Source organism: Dryas octopetala, chromosome 7, assembly GCF_963921425.1.
Source record: "Dryas octopetala chromosome 7, drDryOcto1.1, whole genome shotgun sequence".
Lineage (NCBI taxonomy): Eukaryota > Viridiplantae > Streptophyta > Magnoliopsida > Rosales > Rosaceae > Dryas > Dryas octopetala.
The window spans coordinates 7,210,360-7,228,237 of NC_141372.1; the positions used below are offsets into that span (position 1 = coordinate 7,210,360).

The window sequence follows — 17,878 nt, forward strand, 5'->3', positions numbered from 1 at the left end:
CTGAGTTTCTGGGAAAACTTTGCAGCACAACTGCTGCTATGTTTTCTTGGTCGAACCATATCTGCCATCAATTTTTTTCTAACTCAATACAGCAGAAATGGACCAAGGATTGCTTAGATAATGCAGTAAAAATGTGGTTCTTATCCATGTGAATTCAGTTGAGCCCATTCACATCATAAGCCATTATTAGTTATTAGTAAGAAACTTTCAAATATGAATCAAATATTTGTTAAAGAAAGGAGGCATCAACCATGCATTCTTATTACAGTCTAATGCCCCTAAATCTGGTATAACCCAAGTTGTTTATATATTGCCATTACTTGTAATATAAACCTATAGAAGACATTGAAATGGCAAGAAGGCAGAAGCCTAACACTTACCTTCCCTTTCCTTCTTCAAAAAGGAAGTGCAAACCAAGAAGGTTTCAATCGCAAACCAGCAAAGCAAGAGAAAGAGGAGGGTTGGGTTTGTCTTGCTCCAAAACCACACTGTTGAGGAGGTCAGTAGTTAGCAGTGCACTGGTAGCTAATGAAGGGTGTGATGGTGGTGGTAGTGGTGGGAGTAGATGGAATTGATGGTGGGTATTGGGACGAGAATATGATCAGATTCAGAGCCTATCCTGATGACCCTCTGCTTCTTGGGAAAAATGCAAGGTTCTTGAAGGAGCTAGGTAACCCAAAATAGAGTTGTGATAGTCATCCAATTTATCATAATCTCTGATTGATGGGAATGTTTATGAACACAGGAACAAGGTGATGCTGTGAAAGCAGAGAGGAAGGCAGAGCCCAGTGATGGGTATGCTTTGCTCTCTATGATAGGGCATACACACAACACAAGAATGGTGCTCCAGTTCACACCTACTTCCCTCAAGCTCTTCACTTTGAACCTCATGACTGGTAAGTGTGATTAAAAACATGGTTTTCTCTATAACTTTTGTTAAACAACTCCCTATTCATATAGAGAAAAATGCCTGTATGGTAGAAGAATCCTTTCTTTCATTGCTCTGAATATTTTGTTTTTATTGATACTGGTACAGTTTGGATCTTACTTCCTATGCTAAATTTCTGGGGGATGCTGAAGAAGAAGAGGGAGGAAATGAGGCCAACAATAGCAAAAACCAGTCTATCCCAAGGATATCATCCCCCAAAACCAGTCTATAAATGCTACTTCTTGAATCTTGAACTTTGTCCAAGTCATCCCAGTCTTTTCTTCCTCTCGCAACTTTTTTTTTTGCCAATCTGTTTGTATAGATGATTCATGAAATGTACATTATTGTTCTTTAAAGGAGTGATGATTATATGAAAAAAGAAATATCTAGCCAGTGTCCCTTTCTTTCCCAACTATAAGATATTCAACCTTTTCTGTGGCTCAGATGATTGGATCTTTTACCTTTCCTAAGCTCCTAGTTATGGATATTCCAAGCTTCCCATGTACAATTGCAGTCATTTTCCTCGTCCTTTCGGCTTTTACAGTTTCTGAAACTTCTATTTTTTCAGCATGTTCATTAAAGCGCTGAAGAGGCAACAGAAAATGGTCCTATGATGATTTGTCTAACTTTAGGGACACGTCTCAAACCAAGCAAAAAAAGATCTGAACAAAAAAATAAATATTGGGTTTGTTGTCGACCCATGAAATTAGCAGACATCTTTTTCTTCTCATAAATCGTACAAATACCATGGTTCCAAGTCCTCTGACTTTGAGTCACATGTTTTGGAGTTAAAATAGTAACATAAGAAAACAATAGTTCAAGACATCTTAACTCTTAACAGCCACATGGGTGATGAAGCATCTACAACACAAAATCAGCCTTGATTGATTCACAATTCCCAATTGTTCAATAGAAACAGCTTAAACAAGATATACTTCCAAGCACGAACTATCTAACAAAGGTTTCCAAAATTTTCCCAAGTCTTTCCAATTATCCAGCTACTAATGCATGCTTTAAACATATAAATTAGAAAACAACCTGGCAAATAGTTACATACAGTGCTGCAAACTGCATTTGCAGAATTCCAATGACAAGACCAGCAACCTTGAAAGCAAGCACACAAAACAACCATGCTGCTGACTGACTACAGACAAGACATCACAAACCGTAATGCAAAATTCTTCGTGCCTTCTTCGTCAAATGATTCAGGTCTAATTTCTTATTTTCATAAACGGAGTCTTTTGAGGGCTCCCTGTGCGCATCCAATTCTGTCCATAATTTGTTCTCAATTCGCCATTGCTATAGGTTCTTGAACTGAGGTGGACTGATGTTGCTCTTCAACCACTGTCTCATCATCTGTATGGGACTGCACCTCACTTATCTCAGCCTTGGGAACCACCTCCTGCTCTTGGGTGTGAGATCCAGCTCCACTTGTTGCATTGGGCAAGGTGGCATTCTCTTCACTCGTTGCATTGATTAAATTGGCCTTTTCCTCATTTATTGCCTTGGAATTACTTTTTCGCTCATTCGTCACATTAGGTAAAGTGGTCTTCTCAGATGGCAGTCTAGGAAGAGACTTTCGTTGTGGCTTCTTAGGATGCACAGGGGAAGGTCCTTTGGCAGAGTCCTGAGGAAGTTTCTCACCCAGACTAAGCCTGCCAGATCGACTGTTGGTATTACTGTTTCCTTCAGGATCTGAGGGAGGTAGGCTCTTCCTACGTCCGAGCTTGGGAGACTTGGCTCTTGTTGTTGGTATCTGCATCCGTTGCAATAAAGTCATTTAAGGCCAAAATAAACTCACTAACAACCCCATATCTAAGAAAATAAACTAAAGGCTTAATGCTGCCAAATAGCAGCCAAGTACAAGTGAAGTAGGATTATCATGATGCTATGCCAGTTCTAACCAGTAGTAGGGCTTTAGGAGCCCATTAGAGAACCCTTCTGTTGTAAAGTAGGAACTACATAATGTACAAATAAATAAGAATTTGGGCTAAGATCCGTCAAGAAGCTTAACAAGGAAATATATTTTAAAGCAATGAGGTAACAATAATCCATTTCCGTACATGTACTTCTATATATGCTTCCAGTAGACTATCAAAGTAAGAACTGTAGTAGCTGAGTGCAGTTTTAGATAGAAACAGTCATTGGCAGAATCAAAAAATTACATTTGTGATGTCTCCTTGCCAATCAAACAGAACATGATAGTTGTACTAGACTCGTTAACCTTAAATCAAATATGACCAGTTGTTCCAACTAAAAATTCAATTGGGTAAGCCCATGGGAGTATGGTGATTGATAATTTCAAGGACTGGCATAGTCAACATTTGCAAACTGCCAGGAATGAGTATGAATTCAAAAAGTATGAAGACAAAACCAAAAACAGACAAAGTGATAATAGATGCATTGCGTTCATGTCAATGGAGAAAGCAAATAAGGATACAATACTGAAGAATGGGTAAAGTTACTTGGGATCACCAAATCTACCAAGGAAACAATTATCAACAATTATAAAATGTCATTAAATTAAGAAATATAAGCATGATTGCATGCGACGATCTACCTACGGCATCCATATCAGTGCACATAAGACAAATATTACCTATGAAAATAGGCAATACAACTAACATGAGTCCTACAGGGACTTACTTTTGCAGTCACAATAGAGAAATGCTCATGGTTAGAGAGCAGAAATGAAGAATACACTTGGATTATAAATTCATAAACTAACTACCATTCAGAAGTTCTTAAATAATACCTTTGCACACCCCACTTATCTGATTAAACAGTGAATTTGCCTAATATAGCAACCAAATCAGATTAACCAGAAGACTGGAAATTATATATGAAAAGTAAGAAAATGCATGTCATTTGTGATTTTACAAAGAAAAGAAATACCTTCTTTAGCTCCACCTTAGGAGGTGGAGGCTCCTGATAAAAGCTTGGCATTGGAGTTGCTTTAAAAGTCAGACTCTTCCTGAGCATCTTAATCTCAGCTTCTAGAGTTTCCTGTAAAATAATGAAATATTTACATAATAAGAACAGGTTGCATACACAGGTTATTGTTGAACACTGATTGAATACCACCTTAGATTTGGCTTGCAAATTATTCTTCTCCATCTCCTTTGCATGTATCTTTTCCTCAAGTTTAGTGTAGAACTGCCAATATAATTGTAAACATTACATTGAGAAAAGAAATAATGCTGGAGAACACAGAAAACGAAACCAGAAAGATGCAAACGCAAAACTAACCTCCCTCCTTTTCTCAGCTCGTTCATCACACCTAAAACTGAAACCATAGTTTGGAAGTGAACCCACCCTAGGCACTTTCATTTCTCCATCTGTGGGACTTCTATTAAGTCGTTAAGAATAACTCATAATACAACAATGAAAACCTATACACAAAAAATGTAGGAAGACAACAAATGTTCAAAATGATGAGGATACAAGGAAGATTGTGAGTCTCCTTCGGTCTTATTCAGGGAGCCTTTTTTTAAAGGCTTCAGCTTTGTCTTCTCCCTGTAAAAGGAAAATCACAATAAACAAATAGCTAATTGATCAACTTAATAGAGATGGTTACCAAATTAAACATCTCAACTCGAGATGGTCACCAAGAATTAAGGAGAGACGGGAAAATGAAACATAAGAGATATAAACCCCCAAGGAATAAGGAATAAACAAGGAAATAAACCAGAAGCATAAGCAGTGCTCACATGAGGTCTTCAGACAATGATGCCTCAGATTTTGCAGGTTGCTGCTGGAATCAGAAACAGATAATATACAATAACCAACAACCACAAAGATGTCAAAAACCAAACAAAATGAAAGTGGTAACTTAAGATAGAGTAAGCTACAAAAAGAAAGAAACCAAGGGTAATTATTGACTATTATGTTGGATAACTGAACCTGTCGCTCATTAAGAGATCTATTCTTCATAGGCTGTTTTGGGCGTGACTTTGAAGCAACTGAACCATTTGAAACAGTAGCTGCTGGCTCTGCATCATTTCCATCTTTGTTTTTCTTCACCCAAACTGCCGAGGCACTCTTGGGACTAGGAGGCTTCTCATTCTTGCTCTTACCTTGACCTTTGTGCACTTGGGATTGTTTTGAATGAACAGGACCTTTCACTTCCCCTTCCTGCAACACAGGCACAAAGGTGGAATTGCAATCAGGTATATATATACAATTACTAAAAGTCTAAATCAAACCAACCAAAATCCAGCACTTCCTACCATAGCAATAGTCAATCCATTGCTTTCACGGTTGGCATTGGATTCCTCTTTGGCTTCTCCAGTAGATGAATTATTAGTCACACCATCATCCAACTGAACGTCATTTTCCAATTTCCCATTCGGTGCTGCAGTCCCATCTATGTCGTCTGAAACAACACAACGAGGTTGCACATGAACGCCATTTTGATGAGCCACCTCAAGCCCATGGGTGGATGTCAAATTATCCGAATCCATGACACACAGGAAACTACAAAAACAAAAAGACAGATAAATAACAATTATAAAGCATAAACAACTGAAAAGATGGGACATAACTTTTACTAAATGCTACGTCAAGAAATAACTATCTGTTAGAAACTAATACCCAGAAAAAGGAGTTACAAGTAATCTCAAACTGTAAAATGTGAACACGAATTAACGATTTGCATATATTGCCCCATCAAAACTCCAATTAAATTAATTTTCTTCCAGTTTCTCAGCAACCAACCAGAGTATAGATATACTCGCTGCGCTTAGACATCAATCAATTAAAGTCACATGGAATTTACCAGTAGAAGCAACAGAATCAAAACAAATAGGTTCGACTATATCCATTTTCTCAAAATACACCAAGATTTAAAATTGAAAAAATTAAATAAAATCCACATCAAGCACAAAACACAAGCACATTTCCAGTGAACAAAACCTGTCACTTTACATTGATCTAGCACACACATGCAACAAATAATCAGTGAAAAAAATCAACGATCCGCGCGGTTGCTGAGAAAGTGAAGGAAGCAACAAAAATAAAAAAATTTAACTATCCCTAAAGCTTGCAATTCGGTTTTCCAAGCAGGAAACAATACAAAAAGCACAAGATTCAATACTTCCATCACATTTGGCCACATTTTCCCTTCATTTTCTCGGCAACCAAACATGCTACTAACCTCGTCAAGCGTGAAACAATCAGAAGTCCATTCGCTAGGGCTGAAGCAGAGAGACGCCTTCAAGGATCTGAGTGTCGGAGAGAGAGACTAGTGCGATAACTGGCGAAGCGGATCGGATGAGGATCCGAACCCAAAAAGGATGAGGATCTTACACTTTCCGGATTCAAAAGTCGGAGCTTTGATTTTTCTTTTTCATGTAAATATTTTTGTGGAAAGAAAAATGAAAATGAAAATGAAAAAAAATTATAAGAATAATAATAATAATTTTGTGGATTTTTTGAAATTTGAAAGTGTGGAAGAGTATGAAAAATTATGAATATGCTGAGGAGGAGACTCGGTCACTCTTGAGAGAAAGAAACAAGGGGGGTTGTGTTTTGTGTTTTATACGATTGGATTTTAAAACCAAATCCAGGTCAGGTCAGGTCACACACTCTCTCTCTCTCTCTCTCTCTCTGTCCATACAAGCTAAACATATACGGTTATTTACTTACAAAGTTACAAGTTACTGTTTTTTACGGTCTATATACGGTTTTACGGTTTTCAGGCAAATACGCACGGTTAACAAACCAAGTAACCACTAACCACTAAGTCACTGACCAACCAAAAACCATCCTTACTCGCTTTCTCTTTTTTTTTTTCTTAACAATATCAAATGTATATATTTCTTCCTTTTTCAAATTTTTGAAAAATACCCTCTTAAGTTTTAAGAATATTGAATGAACCCCCTTCTTCTTTATATTTCTAGAGTGGACCGTTGTTGCTTTTAAAATTTGTGTATTGTGTGTTTTCACTTTCTTTTTTTTGATGGTTAGTGAAATGCTAATATAGAAAACAAGTTTTATGGAGAACCACACGAGGGAGAGCATATCCAAAACCAACATGTTAGAGCCGGCTCGGTACAATTAACACATGTTGAAAACGACCAAAACAAAAGCTAAAAGGAAACTCTAGAACAAACTAGGATAATAGGAACCTTAGATACTCTTAAGCAAAAGCCCTAATTTCTTAACATAACGAAACCAAGCAGAGACTACAATCATCAAGAGGTTAGCAAGAAGTTGAAAGAACTAATCAAAGATTAGATGTGGTGAAAAAACCTAAACTGAAATGCTCATTTTCCATTAAGGTAGCAATTGATTTGCTTTTCGAGATATCCATGACCAACCATCAACATTGGCATTCAAAGAGAGTTCGAATTATAAAAAAAAAGAAAAAAAGAGAGAAAATCACCCGTGAAGAGCCTTATGATGGTCGTCGGTTAAGCATCATAACCCAGCAAACTAACAAAGGGAAATGTTATTTGCACTTCAAAATAAACCTTTTGTACATAAATGATTCTATTTTCAAGTGCATTCTTCCATAGAAATAAATAGTTATTATGTTTGATTTTAGCATATTGGGTATACACAGTCGACTTTAAAGAAGAGTACTAACATACCACATTTAAACTGATCTGACTCAATTTACATTTTAGACTCATTTGGTACGCTATACTAAGCTAAAGCATTTCAGTTCAACTGTAACGGATTGTATTGTAATATCTTATTACTATCAAACATTTGGTATGGTTAGATAAGTAGCACTATGTTTGGTATTATATGAGATAAGAGTTTGAACATTAATTCTTATTTTAAAAGATATAATTTTGGTTTGGCCCAAGTCTTGTAATTTCTTGGCCTCTGGCCCTCTGCCACTGTAATAACTAGAGGTACAGCGAGAGCAGTGGGTGAGGCAGTGGGTGAGCCGATGAAGTCGTGACAAACCGACCAAGTCAGCTGAGTTGTCGGCTGTGTGAAGAGTCTGAACAACAGCTATAACCGACACCATTCTTTTCGGGCCACCCCAACCCCTTAGGCCTCCTTAGCCCACCCAGACCCAACCCAACTCAACTTTTCTAATTTTTTGTTTGGACTGCAACCCTGGTAAATTTTTATCAATAGCGCTAAACATCCCACATTTTTATACCATAATTTTATATTACTTTATGTGGCAACTTAGATGGTATTCATACATTGAACACTAAAAAATAAAAACAAAAAGAAAAAAGAAAAAGAAAAATTTTGTCCAGTACAATAATGACACGTAAGATGGTATAAAAATATAGTATAACAATGTGGTAAACATAGCATTATTCAATTTTTATATGTAGTCCCTGCATTTGCACATGGACATGGCAATGTCTCATTTGCTACATAGAAATCTTTTTTTTTTTTTTCTAAAATTTTTTTTTTGCTAGAGCCAAACTATTTGATGAAAAATAATAAACAATAACAGAGGTCGATTATTTTATTTTGAAGGCCCAGGTGAAAGAATCTATGCATGCATGGTGAGCAATATTCCAATTCTGTCAAAAGATTCTGTAAAAATAATTAACCACTAACGGTTCAAAATTTCAAATAATAAGATATAGATGGGGTATGAATGAGTTGGTAACGTTCTCTTTACACTAAAACGCATAATGTCCGATTAATAAATGATTTAAATTAATGACTTTGATAATATAACATATGAAACGGTCGAATAATTAAATATTCATATTTATTTCACATCGTAAAAAGATTGTAACTCCACATAATACCAAACCAACCTAAATAAATTACTACAATGGCCAAAACTAATGTCAATCAAATAAAATTAAATCAAATCTCCACGAAATATCGCATCGTCTCACAATTTACTTACATGCCTAAAGTATGAAATATGGCAAATGGTACTTTTAAAAAATGGTAGAGATTGGGGAGAGTGTGAAGCTTAGAGCTCAAGCTTGAGTAGGTGTCAACATACGAAAAGGGTACGTCGACTAATACCATCTATTGATTAAATTTCAATTAATTTACATATTGACTTAGACGTTGGAGAGGTTTTTACAAGTACTGAATTCTTTCTTACGACCAACCAACAAAAATAGAGAATAATCCAATTTAGGATTTCCATCTGCGTTGGATTCTCAATGGCAAAGAATAGTGTGGGCTAATTAATTTCTTCTTATTGTAAGAAATTTTGTTTCAACAATACTCATAGTTAAAGTTTATAATGGGGTTAACTAAAGGAAAAGGAGAATCAGGCAAACAAACTTGGACCTACAGATCAACCGTTTATTTAGCAAAGGCATCCTCACTGATGGGGACAAACTTTTTTTTTCAACTAACTGGCGGTGCTTTTAATATACCTTAATCATACATAGTTTAAGGTTCGAACAAAATAGTTAAAAGAATCATAGTTTAAGGAACACATTAGATTAATTTAGACAGTTTCTATTCAAACTATGCAACTTGCTTTGCTTAATATATAGACTGGATTACCTGCATGATAAGATACAATATGCTTTCAAGCCAGGTTGACTGGAAAGAGGTTAATTAGAGATAAGAATTGGGCCAAAAGGAGTTGTGTTTGTCAACCTTGAACACCCTTATGCGTATTTACCAAACATGTTATCACTAACTTTGAATTTTGACAGTTTAAGGAATACATTAGATTAATTTCGACAGTTTCTATTCAAACTATGCAACTTGCTTTGCTTAATAGACTGAATTACCTTTCAAGCCAAGTTGGCTGGAAAGAGGTTAGAGATAAGAATTGGGCCAAACGGAGCTGTGTTTGTCAACCTTGAACACCTTTATGCGTATTTACCAAACATGTTATCACTGACTTTGAATTTTGAGGATGTCCATTAGCCATATCAAAACTTTGATGATGCCACTTTGACAAATCTTTGATGATGTCATTACATTTTATACTCTTCATCACATAATATATTATCAACAAACATGAATCATGTAGGATTAATTTAAATAAATTCTTGACTTTTAACAACGTAAGCAGCAATGTATTATTTCAGACAATTTGATATTATATATATAGCTTCTATTAAGGGATTTTTAAATAAGCTTATATATAAAAACTCTTCGTAGAATCCAAATCACATGGTACTATGGTAGTTAGATGATTAGAACCATATACTTTTTAAGTTTTCATTCAAGTATTATCTTCATAAAAAATTAAACAAGTCGAATATCATTAAGGCATTTAATTAATTGTGACAAAATAAACAGATAAATAGTTTTTTTTTTCATAAACATTGAAATTATCACTATTTAATCAAATAGTTAAATGCTCTCTAATTTGTCTACTTTTTTTTTTTTTAAGGAAATAAAAAGATTGGGATCATCCCGTAATGTTGTCTCATGTAAAGTCAATTTTGAAAGGAGTTCAGTGAGACAACTGTGGAACATAAGTAGGGCCTAAACTCATCAAAAACATTATATATTTGTTGAACTGAAATAAAGAACTCTAACCAAAATCAAAAGACCTAACCTTTTGAGAATAAACCCATCACCTAACTCAATGCCCAATCAATTTACACGACAAAGTTACCCCTTAACTTAAACTACAAACAAAATAAATGGTGCCTCTGATCTAAAAACTCGAACAGATCTAAATTTTATAATCTGAATTGTCTATATTTTAAATTGTTTTGAGTTGGCATATGTGGAAATTGCAGACTTAATAAGTGAAAATTACTAGGACAGGTGAATGTTTATTAGGGTTTAAAAGGACTATGGAGAGTCACAAGGAAGCAGAGGTGCGTGGGAGGTGAGCAATGCTTGTCACGTGTGCTCTGTGTCAATGACATTCTATATCAATGGCACGTGTGCTCTGTGTCCCACTAAATCCTCATTGGCTCTGCATAGAGGTCATCACTCATCACCCATAAAAGACTCACCTATATATATATATATGCATGCATGTTTGGCTTTGCCTCATCAAACCCACAAATTTTCTTTGTGCTTATCTCTTCCTCCCTGCCCAATATTTTTTGTATTTTGCAGTCAACAACAACAAGTTGTCCCATGGTTCACTTAGAAACCATTTCTATTTTTAGAAAGAGAACCATAAGTATTCTACAATATTGTAACTACTCAAATCTACATTAGCTATACATGCCAATTCAAAAGTATTAAGAAAACTTAACATATAATTTGGCAACACATCATATTAGATATATGATTTGACACAAAAACATTTTCGTCACGCAGAAATTGAATAATATTTGTAGTTAAAGAGGTAGGTTATTTGTGGTTTCTTGTAATAACAAATATCTGATATTATATGAAACATGTGTCGCTGCAAATCATATAACTATATATATACACACACAAATATATACAGGGATTTTCCTTTTTTTTTTTTTTGGCCTCACAGGGAACTTATTTTAATTTCTAGACAAATTAAACAAAAGAAATCTAATGCTGACTTTAGGAATACTACTGGACTCGATCAGTCACCTAGGTGAACCTCTGCTCAGGAGGCCATGGTGCCGTGGCCCAACAATGTCCTCTTTTATTGACTTCTTCTTTCCCCCTAATGACTCATCCCATTCTGATTATTACACAACATATTTAGAGGGCCAAACTTAAATTAAAGAAAGAATGTGACAGAATTCAAAGTATTGTAACTTGTACTCACAGAGTAATTTTTTGGTGTAAGTGTAATGCCACCAAATAGTGTTATTAATCCACTTATGTTATAGTACGTTTATATTTATTAATATTATATTTTAAAAATATTAATATGTCGTTCACCCATATTATAATATGCAAATTAATTAGTAAAATCATATGACAATTTTACAGTCACACCAAAAAAATTCTTATACTTGAGACTCATTTATCCAAACGCCAAGTTGGAGTAATAAGAGTTCAACAATGTTTTGATTAATTTGAAAGAAAATGAGCTGTGCAATCAGTTGTGGGTATAAACTATACACACGTTTCTTTTGGAGGAATGTTAATGCAGATATTTATTTGCTTAAAGATCAATTGGTTGTAGACATGTGATGGAAATTTAAAGGGAAAAATTAAATTAGAGAAACCAATGAAAAACTAGTGTTTAATTTAAGAAAATGATTGAACTGTGAAGGATAGAGGGCTTCATTATTTTCGTTGGGAGAAAGATACATGCACTGAACTGAACCATTCGAAACCTACAGCATGCAATCCAGACACATCAGGAGGGGGACCCACCCAGACTGTCCTTATGTGGAAAACAAACACTTAGGGGAATAATCACGTCTCTATTATCTGTATCAATCTACTAATGAGTTTGTCTACAATATAGGTATTGTATCACATACCAACATATATAATTGTAACATTCGAGTAATGAAAAAATGAACTTGTCAATATCTAAATATTTAAATCGTATTTGTATGATAAAAAATTTCCTACCTAACATGATATGTTGCTTAAATTGTCACATCAATTTATATATTAACTTTGAGACTTTGAGTACAATTTAACATTTTTCTTGTTTTCATTATTATAATTATTAGTTCTCTTTTTTCAGAAACTTAATGTCCATATGCTTTTGTTCTGTGTTAGTTTCTTGGCATTTGTTGCTCCATCATGATTCCCACCAGCGACAACCTTTGATGACCACATAGACAAGAGCTGGTCAAATTACAAATCAAATAAAAGAAGCATGTGGAGTTGAAAAGTCTTTATATTTTCAGCATCAGCATCTGATTGTTCTTTTTATTTATGTATGTAATTTATATGGATGAGTTTGGATCAAAGCCAGTATTACGACCCTAAATAAGAGTTGCTTGACCCACAAGTAGACAAACATACCTTTGGACATACGTTGTTGGCTTACAACTTCACTGAATATAATTTATCCACTTTTTTGCATCGATGCCCTCAAGTTTCAGTGCATTTATATGAAGAGAAATGCTCGATAGATGAATTATATTTGTGGATCACATATCAAATAACGACAAAATTCATTGAAATAAGTAGACTTTACTTTTATTAGATATGTGATGCATTTCAGAATAGTTTTATATTAACTTCTATTTGTGAATTCCTGTATGGAACAAGTATAATATGAAGTTAATTACACTTACACCCCATGAGGTTTATCGTCTTTTCACATACACCCTTAAGATTTCAACAATTACACATACACCCCCTAAGGTTTCAAAATTGTTGCATATAACCCCTATAGTGAGACGAAAAATGATGAGAAATTATATAAAAAGACATGCTAAGAGGTGAAATGATCTAATAAGATTACTCAAGGTGTAAGGTTCAACCTTAATATAAATATTTTTTTTGTTTATTTTTTTTTCTTTTGTAGGGGGTTATATGCAATAGTTTTGAAACCTCAGGAGGTGTATGTGTAATTTTTGAAATTTCAAGGAATATATGTGAAAAGACGATAAACGTCAAGAGGTGTAAGTGTAATTAATTCGTACAATATGACATACAATTATATTTTAACAATGGTAGATCATTCTGGTATAGGAAAAGTGAACCTATCAAGATTCTAAAATTAAAAGTGCTTATGTCATACGTATTTATACAGTAGAAATTTCCAGTCCTTTATGTAGTGTTTCTTTTACGAAATGTGATTCTAGTGTCCTCGAAAAAATCAACTAGCATTCTTGAGGACTTGGAGTTGGGGTTGGTTAGGCCCATGGATTCAATTTTCAATCCACATCATCCTATTAATTGGAATTTGGAAACTTCTAACATCAGTGACAGCTGATAATCAAAATCCCCACCATTAGAGTGACTGTAAAGTTTGTAACTACTTGATGGGTCACCTTCTTTTATGATTGAATTATGCACCCAAGAATTTATGATAGTGTGCATCATTCTTACATATGTAGCTCTAATAAACCCACACTTTCTCACACTTCAAGCGCCTAAACCAGTAAACATTTACTGATAACATTTGTACAGGAGTTCACAACTGAATTATTTGATGAGATATTAATCATACAGATAATAAGTCTTGCAGTTTGGGGCCATCTTATCTGTCAGCTAATTATTTGATTAAACATGGCAGCTAATCATCTAAGATTTACATGACTTCAGGACATACCTCATTAATTGTCCATTCGGGCAAAACCTAGCTCACGCCTGACCCGCCCCGAGCCTTCTTACAATCTGAACAGTTTATATGAGGCCGCGGTTTCCCATTGGTATACTTCTTCAACTCCTTACTGCATTCCGTTTCTGCATGATATACATTTGGAAGCTAGCAAACAAGAAACACAAAACAAGATGTTGCTTCTGCAATTACTTCACAAACTCTTCCACCTCGCTCCTGAATTCACTAGTTTGACATAAGCCTTCTTGAAATCTTCGAAGAACATTTTCTGATCGTCAGCATACTTTGTGATCCATCTGTGCATGAAACGAGCATCTCTTCAGTTGGATATGCATAAGAAGAAAAACAGATACTACACGCAAATGGAATGCTGGTGTAGGAATTAAGTTGATTACATGTAGCCGGATATTCATCTCTCTACTTTCATAAAAGGGAAGAAAATGCTTGCAACTATTCTCGGCATTTAACCAGTAGAAACTCAGACATACCACAAATCAAAATACACGCATATGGTATATCAAAAACGTATATATGTTTTGTCTTGCATCACTCCTATTTCAAAAGAATTGGCCCTTTATTATAATCATTTGCAATACTTGTTTGAATAACTGATTTTACTGGTTCAGATGCTTAGAAACACATAAAAGAGCAGAAAAAAAAAAGGCAGCTTAAAGTATTTGAAAGGAAATAGACCTTAAGCACTCATCATCCTCGGCAAGTGCACGATCTGAAGGAAGCCCGATCATGCTTGACATACTACCTGCTTGCAAAGAATAGAGGTAGTAATTGAACAGCAAAAATTATAAAATTTTTACAAGGGAAGAGAATAATTGAATATCAAGACATGGATTTTAGAGGTGTACAGATAGTCACAATTTTTCCCTTTATTTCATTTTTTTTTTTTAAGTAATATTTGTGCATGGAAATTAAACAAATAATGTCATTGAAGATTAGACAGAACTGTAAATGTTCGCTCTTTATTAGAAAGCAATTTCTCTAATAAAAGAGCACCATTACTCCACTGCATTTCCTTTTTTCTATTATTACTCAGTTAACATGTAGTAATAATGTAACATAAATTCCCTAATATTCTATTTTGAAGGTATTTTAATTTGCACCTATCCATGTTACTGCTATTTACCTGAAGACATCCAGGGTTTCTCAGCAAGAATTTTGAAGTATGAATTGTCAAAAACTGTTGGATTTCCGAAACCTTTATTCCCAAGAGTATGGGCTCCTGACAGGGCAACAAGTTCCTGAGTTCTGCAAATAAAAGAACCAGTCATGTTTTAGAGAAGTTTCTGTACCACGAAAAGTAATTGAAGTTTTGGTGAAACCTGACACCTAAATGGAAAGGAAGACAGTCAATTACTAATGTTTCACAGAAACTCCTCTGTAGATCACAATAAATTGGACACAGTTTTAATCAACAGCTTTAAATATAGAACATGCAAATTGAAAAAAGAATCTTTAACATATATGAACTCACGACAAGCCTTTTGTTTGAAAGCATTGCTTCAGATCAGAAACACCCAGAGATTCTTCAGGAAGTTTTCCTTCAGGATCAGGCTCCCTAAGAAAAAAGAAAAAAACAAGAGAGAGAGAGATACAAGATTGATGCTCCACAATAATGCTGCACAGATACAAGACTTGGGAGTTTTTTTTTTTCCATTAACTCTATATTTTTCTTTGTAGTATTTCAAGTAACATTAACCAAACTGGGCAACTGAACTATTGAAAATTCAAGCATGAGGTTGTTTTTTTCCCCTTGATGCAGCTTACTTTGAATCTAGTCTGCCCAACGGAACTTGGATTGTTGGCCCTCCACATAATGAAACTGCTTCAGCTCCAGCCACAGCAATCATGTCTGCCCAGGACACTAATCTCGGAAACATCCACATGTTAGCACACCACCAAAACATCCATACTACTGAAATCTTTCAAACTGTGCTTCATAAGATAGAAACCTGGTTGTACAGCATCCACCCCACTCTTTGCTTTCTCTAGAATCTAACCAACAATTTAATCCACGGAGGAGTTAGCTGGTACAAGATCATTTGCTCGGTATATAAAGTCAAGAAAAGGTCTGGCGCAAGAAGAGAGACAGAGATAGAGGTCATGCCTTGAAAGGAGTTTTAAGACCTTTATTTTCCTGTCTATCAAGTTCGTAAATGATAGAACCATTCATGCCACCTACAATAACAACAGCAATGAAAATGCATAAAGTAAAAATTAAACAATTGTAATTCCAAATTTGAAAGAAATTCCGACTATACATCCATTTCAAATGGGAACATATCCGCGGCAATTGATTGTGCAATTGCAACATATCTCAACCATTCGTGTATCCCAAGGGCAATGTAGCAACAATGGTAATGAGTAATGACTAATGCATATATAGATGGATACCTGAATTCTCATCCATTTGAAAGGTGCCCGCATCGTGAAACACCAAGCGAAGCACACCAGCAGCCTTACCCTTTGTCACCACCTTCCTAATCTCCTCCTTCATAAGCTCATATTCACCTCTATCCGACCTTTCAAATGTCACAGACAAAATCAAGCAATTACTTCATACATATTAATATCCACAAGATGAAGACTTTATTGAAGATTGGAACTTTTTGACTTTTTGTTTGACTTACTCTACTGCTGCCTTCGCCGCAAAGGCCTCCAAGGAAGGAAGAAGAAGCAATGGCAATGTAGCTGTGAGTGTAAGCACCAGTCCTCTTCTACCCAAAACGCGACCTTCGCCTGCTGCGATTTCCAATTTTCGGTTCAATTCAAGAATGGAATTCAGTTTCCTTTCGTTTTTCTAAGCAACCAAACACAGAATCTATTTTTTTATTAGGGTTTTAGTTAGTTTTACCTGAAGAAGAAGCGGCACTGTTGGCGCGGAGAGGATTGGCGCGAAAATTGACCGTTGAGGGGGATATGGCGGGAAAATTGAATTTGAATGGGGATTTGGAGGAAGAGGAAGAGGAGGCGGGAGTGGGAGAGAGAGAAGATGGTGTGGAGCAGAGGCGGAGAGAGACGGTGGAGGAGACAGTTGAGGCCATCTCTAACGGACGGTTAGGAAATGGGTTTCACTTTGAAGAGAGGTATATGTTGGAAAAGGCCTTATCTGATGCGATCGAGTCTAGGGTAATTAATGGACACCTACCAACGATCAAATCAGTGCATTAATATTCCTACCTCAACCGGGAGTAAAACTTTTTACATAATAAAAAATGTATACATCTATCGTCTCTAATTGTGCTATTGAATAATTTAATACGAGTTTATGTAATGAGTCTGATGACTGATGAGAAAGAAAGATAAATACATAAAATGTGACAAATAAGATTTTTTTTTTTAATGTGTTACGAAAGTAGGCTTACAACTTGAGTCCAACTCTATGGAAAATAGAAAATGCACTCCAATTTTAGCTTCAGCACTCTTCATACTTTACAAACGAAGAATGCATGCACCTAGTTTTGGAGTGCAAATAACAATTCCACGACAAATGTAGAGTTTCAACTTAAAGCTTGTATTACAACTTAACACGATATCTCACTTAATATTTTGCTTCATTGTTCTTCCTTCTTCTCTCTTCAACTTTTCCTCAAATCAATTTAAGTTAAAAGAATAAGATTGGTTCAAAGCTAACCATGGTCCATGGAACGTGGACCTTATTTTGGTTTGGGTCTTAAAACGTGCACCTTTGTCTTTTCCTGTGTACGTTGGTTTGTGACACTTGGCAATTTCAAAGATGAGTGGAATTGCAAGATTTGTTATACTTTATTTTGAAACACTTTACTATATTCAACACTCTTTATTTCAGAACAAGCAGGAATGCCAATAAAGAAAGGAGACAGAGTGATTCAGCTTAAAAGGTAATGGCTAGTGGTACAAAATTT

General features: G+C 35.3%; 2 protein-coding genes across 6 annotated transcripts; both read right to left on the bottom strand.

Moving 5' to 3' along the window:
• Nucleotides 1–1,790: 1,790 nt before the first annotated feature.
• Nucleotides 1,791–6,484, bottom strand: LOC147279163 (TPX2 (targeting protein for Xklp2) protein family). Of its 3 annotated transcripts, XM_086251609.1 has the most exons (10): nucleotides 6,236–6,484; nucleotides 6,084–6,140; nucleotides 5,158–5,404; nucleotides 4,832–5,062; nucleotides 4,639–4,682; nucleotides 4,373–4,444; nucleotides 4,178–4,277; nucleotides 4,013–4,084; nucleotides 3,824–3,934; nucleotides 1,791–2,684 (listed from the first exon to the last, which is right to left on the bottom strand). In XM_086251609.1, the coding sequence occupies exons 3-10, from the start codon at nucleotides 5,389–5,391 to the stop codon at nucleotides 2,214–2,216; spliced, it is 1,335 nt and encodes a 444-aa protein (XP_086107735.1). In that variant the 5' UTR covers nucleotides 5,392–5,404; nucleotides 6,084–6,140; nucleotides 6,236–6,484; the 3' UTR covers nucleotides 1,791–2,213. The 3 variants fall into 3 exon arrangements, with proteins under 3 accessions (XP_086107735.1, XP_086107736.1, XP_086107734.1); XM_086251610.1 differs by having other exon boundaries at nucleotides 4,639–4,679; nucleotides 6,084–6,484; XM_086251608.1 differs by having other exon boundaries at nucleotides 6,084–6,483.
• Nucleotides 6,485–13,674: 7,190 nt separating this feature from the next.
• APX6 (ascorbate peroxidase 6) lies at nucleotides 13,675–17,083 on the bottom strand. 3 transcript variants are annotated; one of them, XM_086251047.1, is made up of 10 exons: nucleotides 16,849–17,083; nucleotides 16,625–16,733; nucleotides 16,389–16,516; nucleotides 16,102–16,172; nucleotides 15,947–15,989; nucleotides 15,762–15,858; nucleotides 15,469–15,552; nucleotides 15,121–15,242; nucleotides 14,673–14,739; nucleotides 13,675–14,275 (listed from the first exon to the last, which is right to left on the bottom strand). In XM_086251047.1, the coding sequence occupies exons 1-10, from the start codon at nucleotides 17,036–17,038 to the stop codon at nucleotides 14,173–14,175; spliced, it is 1,014 nt and encodes a 337-aa protein (XP_086107173.1). In that variant the 5' UTR covers nucleotides 17,039–17,083; the 3' UTR covers nucleotides 13,675–14,172. The 3 variants fall into 3 exon arrangements, with proteins under 3 accessions (XP_086107173.1, XP_086107172.1, XP_086107174.1); XM_086251046.1 differs by having other exon boundaries at nucleotides 16,625–16,736; nucleotides 16,849–17,079; XM_086251048.1 differs by lacking the exon at nucleotides 15,469–15,552 and having other exon boundaries at nucleotides 16,625–16,736; nucleotides 16,849–17,080.
• Nucleotides 17,084–17,878: the final 795 nt, after the last annotated feature.

Bases quoted from the DNA above. Each gene is read 5' to 3' on its own strand.
- LOC147279163 (XM_086251609.1), bottom strand. From the start codon at position 5,391: ATGGATTCGGATAATTTGACATCCACCCATGGGCTTGAGGTGGCTCAT. The intron at 4,683-4,831 runs GTTCAGTTATCC...TTCTGATTCCAG, and splicing joins GATCTCTTAATGAGCGACAG to CAGCAACCTGCAAAATCTGA. The intron at 4,085-4,177 runs GTTAGTTTTGCG...TTATATTGGCAG, and splicing joins GAGCTGAGAAAAGGAGGGAG to TTCTACACTAAACTTGAGGA.
- APX6 (XM_086251046.1), bottom strand. From the start codon at position 17,038: ATGGCCTCAACTGTCTCCTCCACCGTCTCTCTCCGCCTCTGCTCCACA. The intron at 15,243-15,468 runs GTGAGTTCATAT...TTTTATTTGCAG, and splicing joins TTTCAAACAAAAGGCTTGTC to AACTCAGGAACTTGTTGCCC. The intron at 14,276-14,672 runs GTCTATTTCCTT...TTTCATGCACAG, and splicing joins GAGGATGATGAGTGCTTAAG to ATGGATCACAAAGTATGCTG.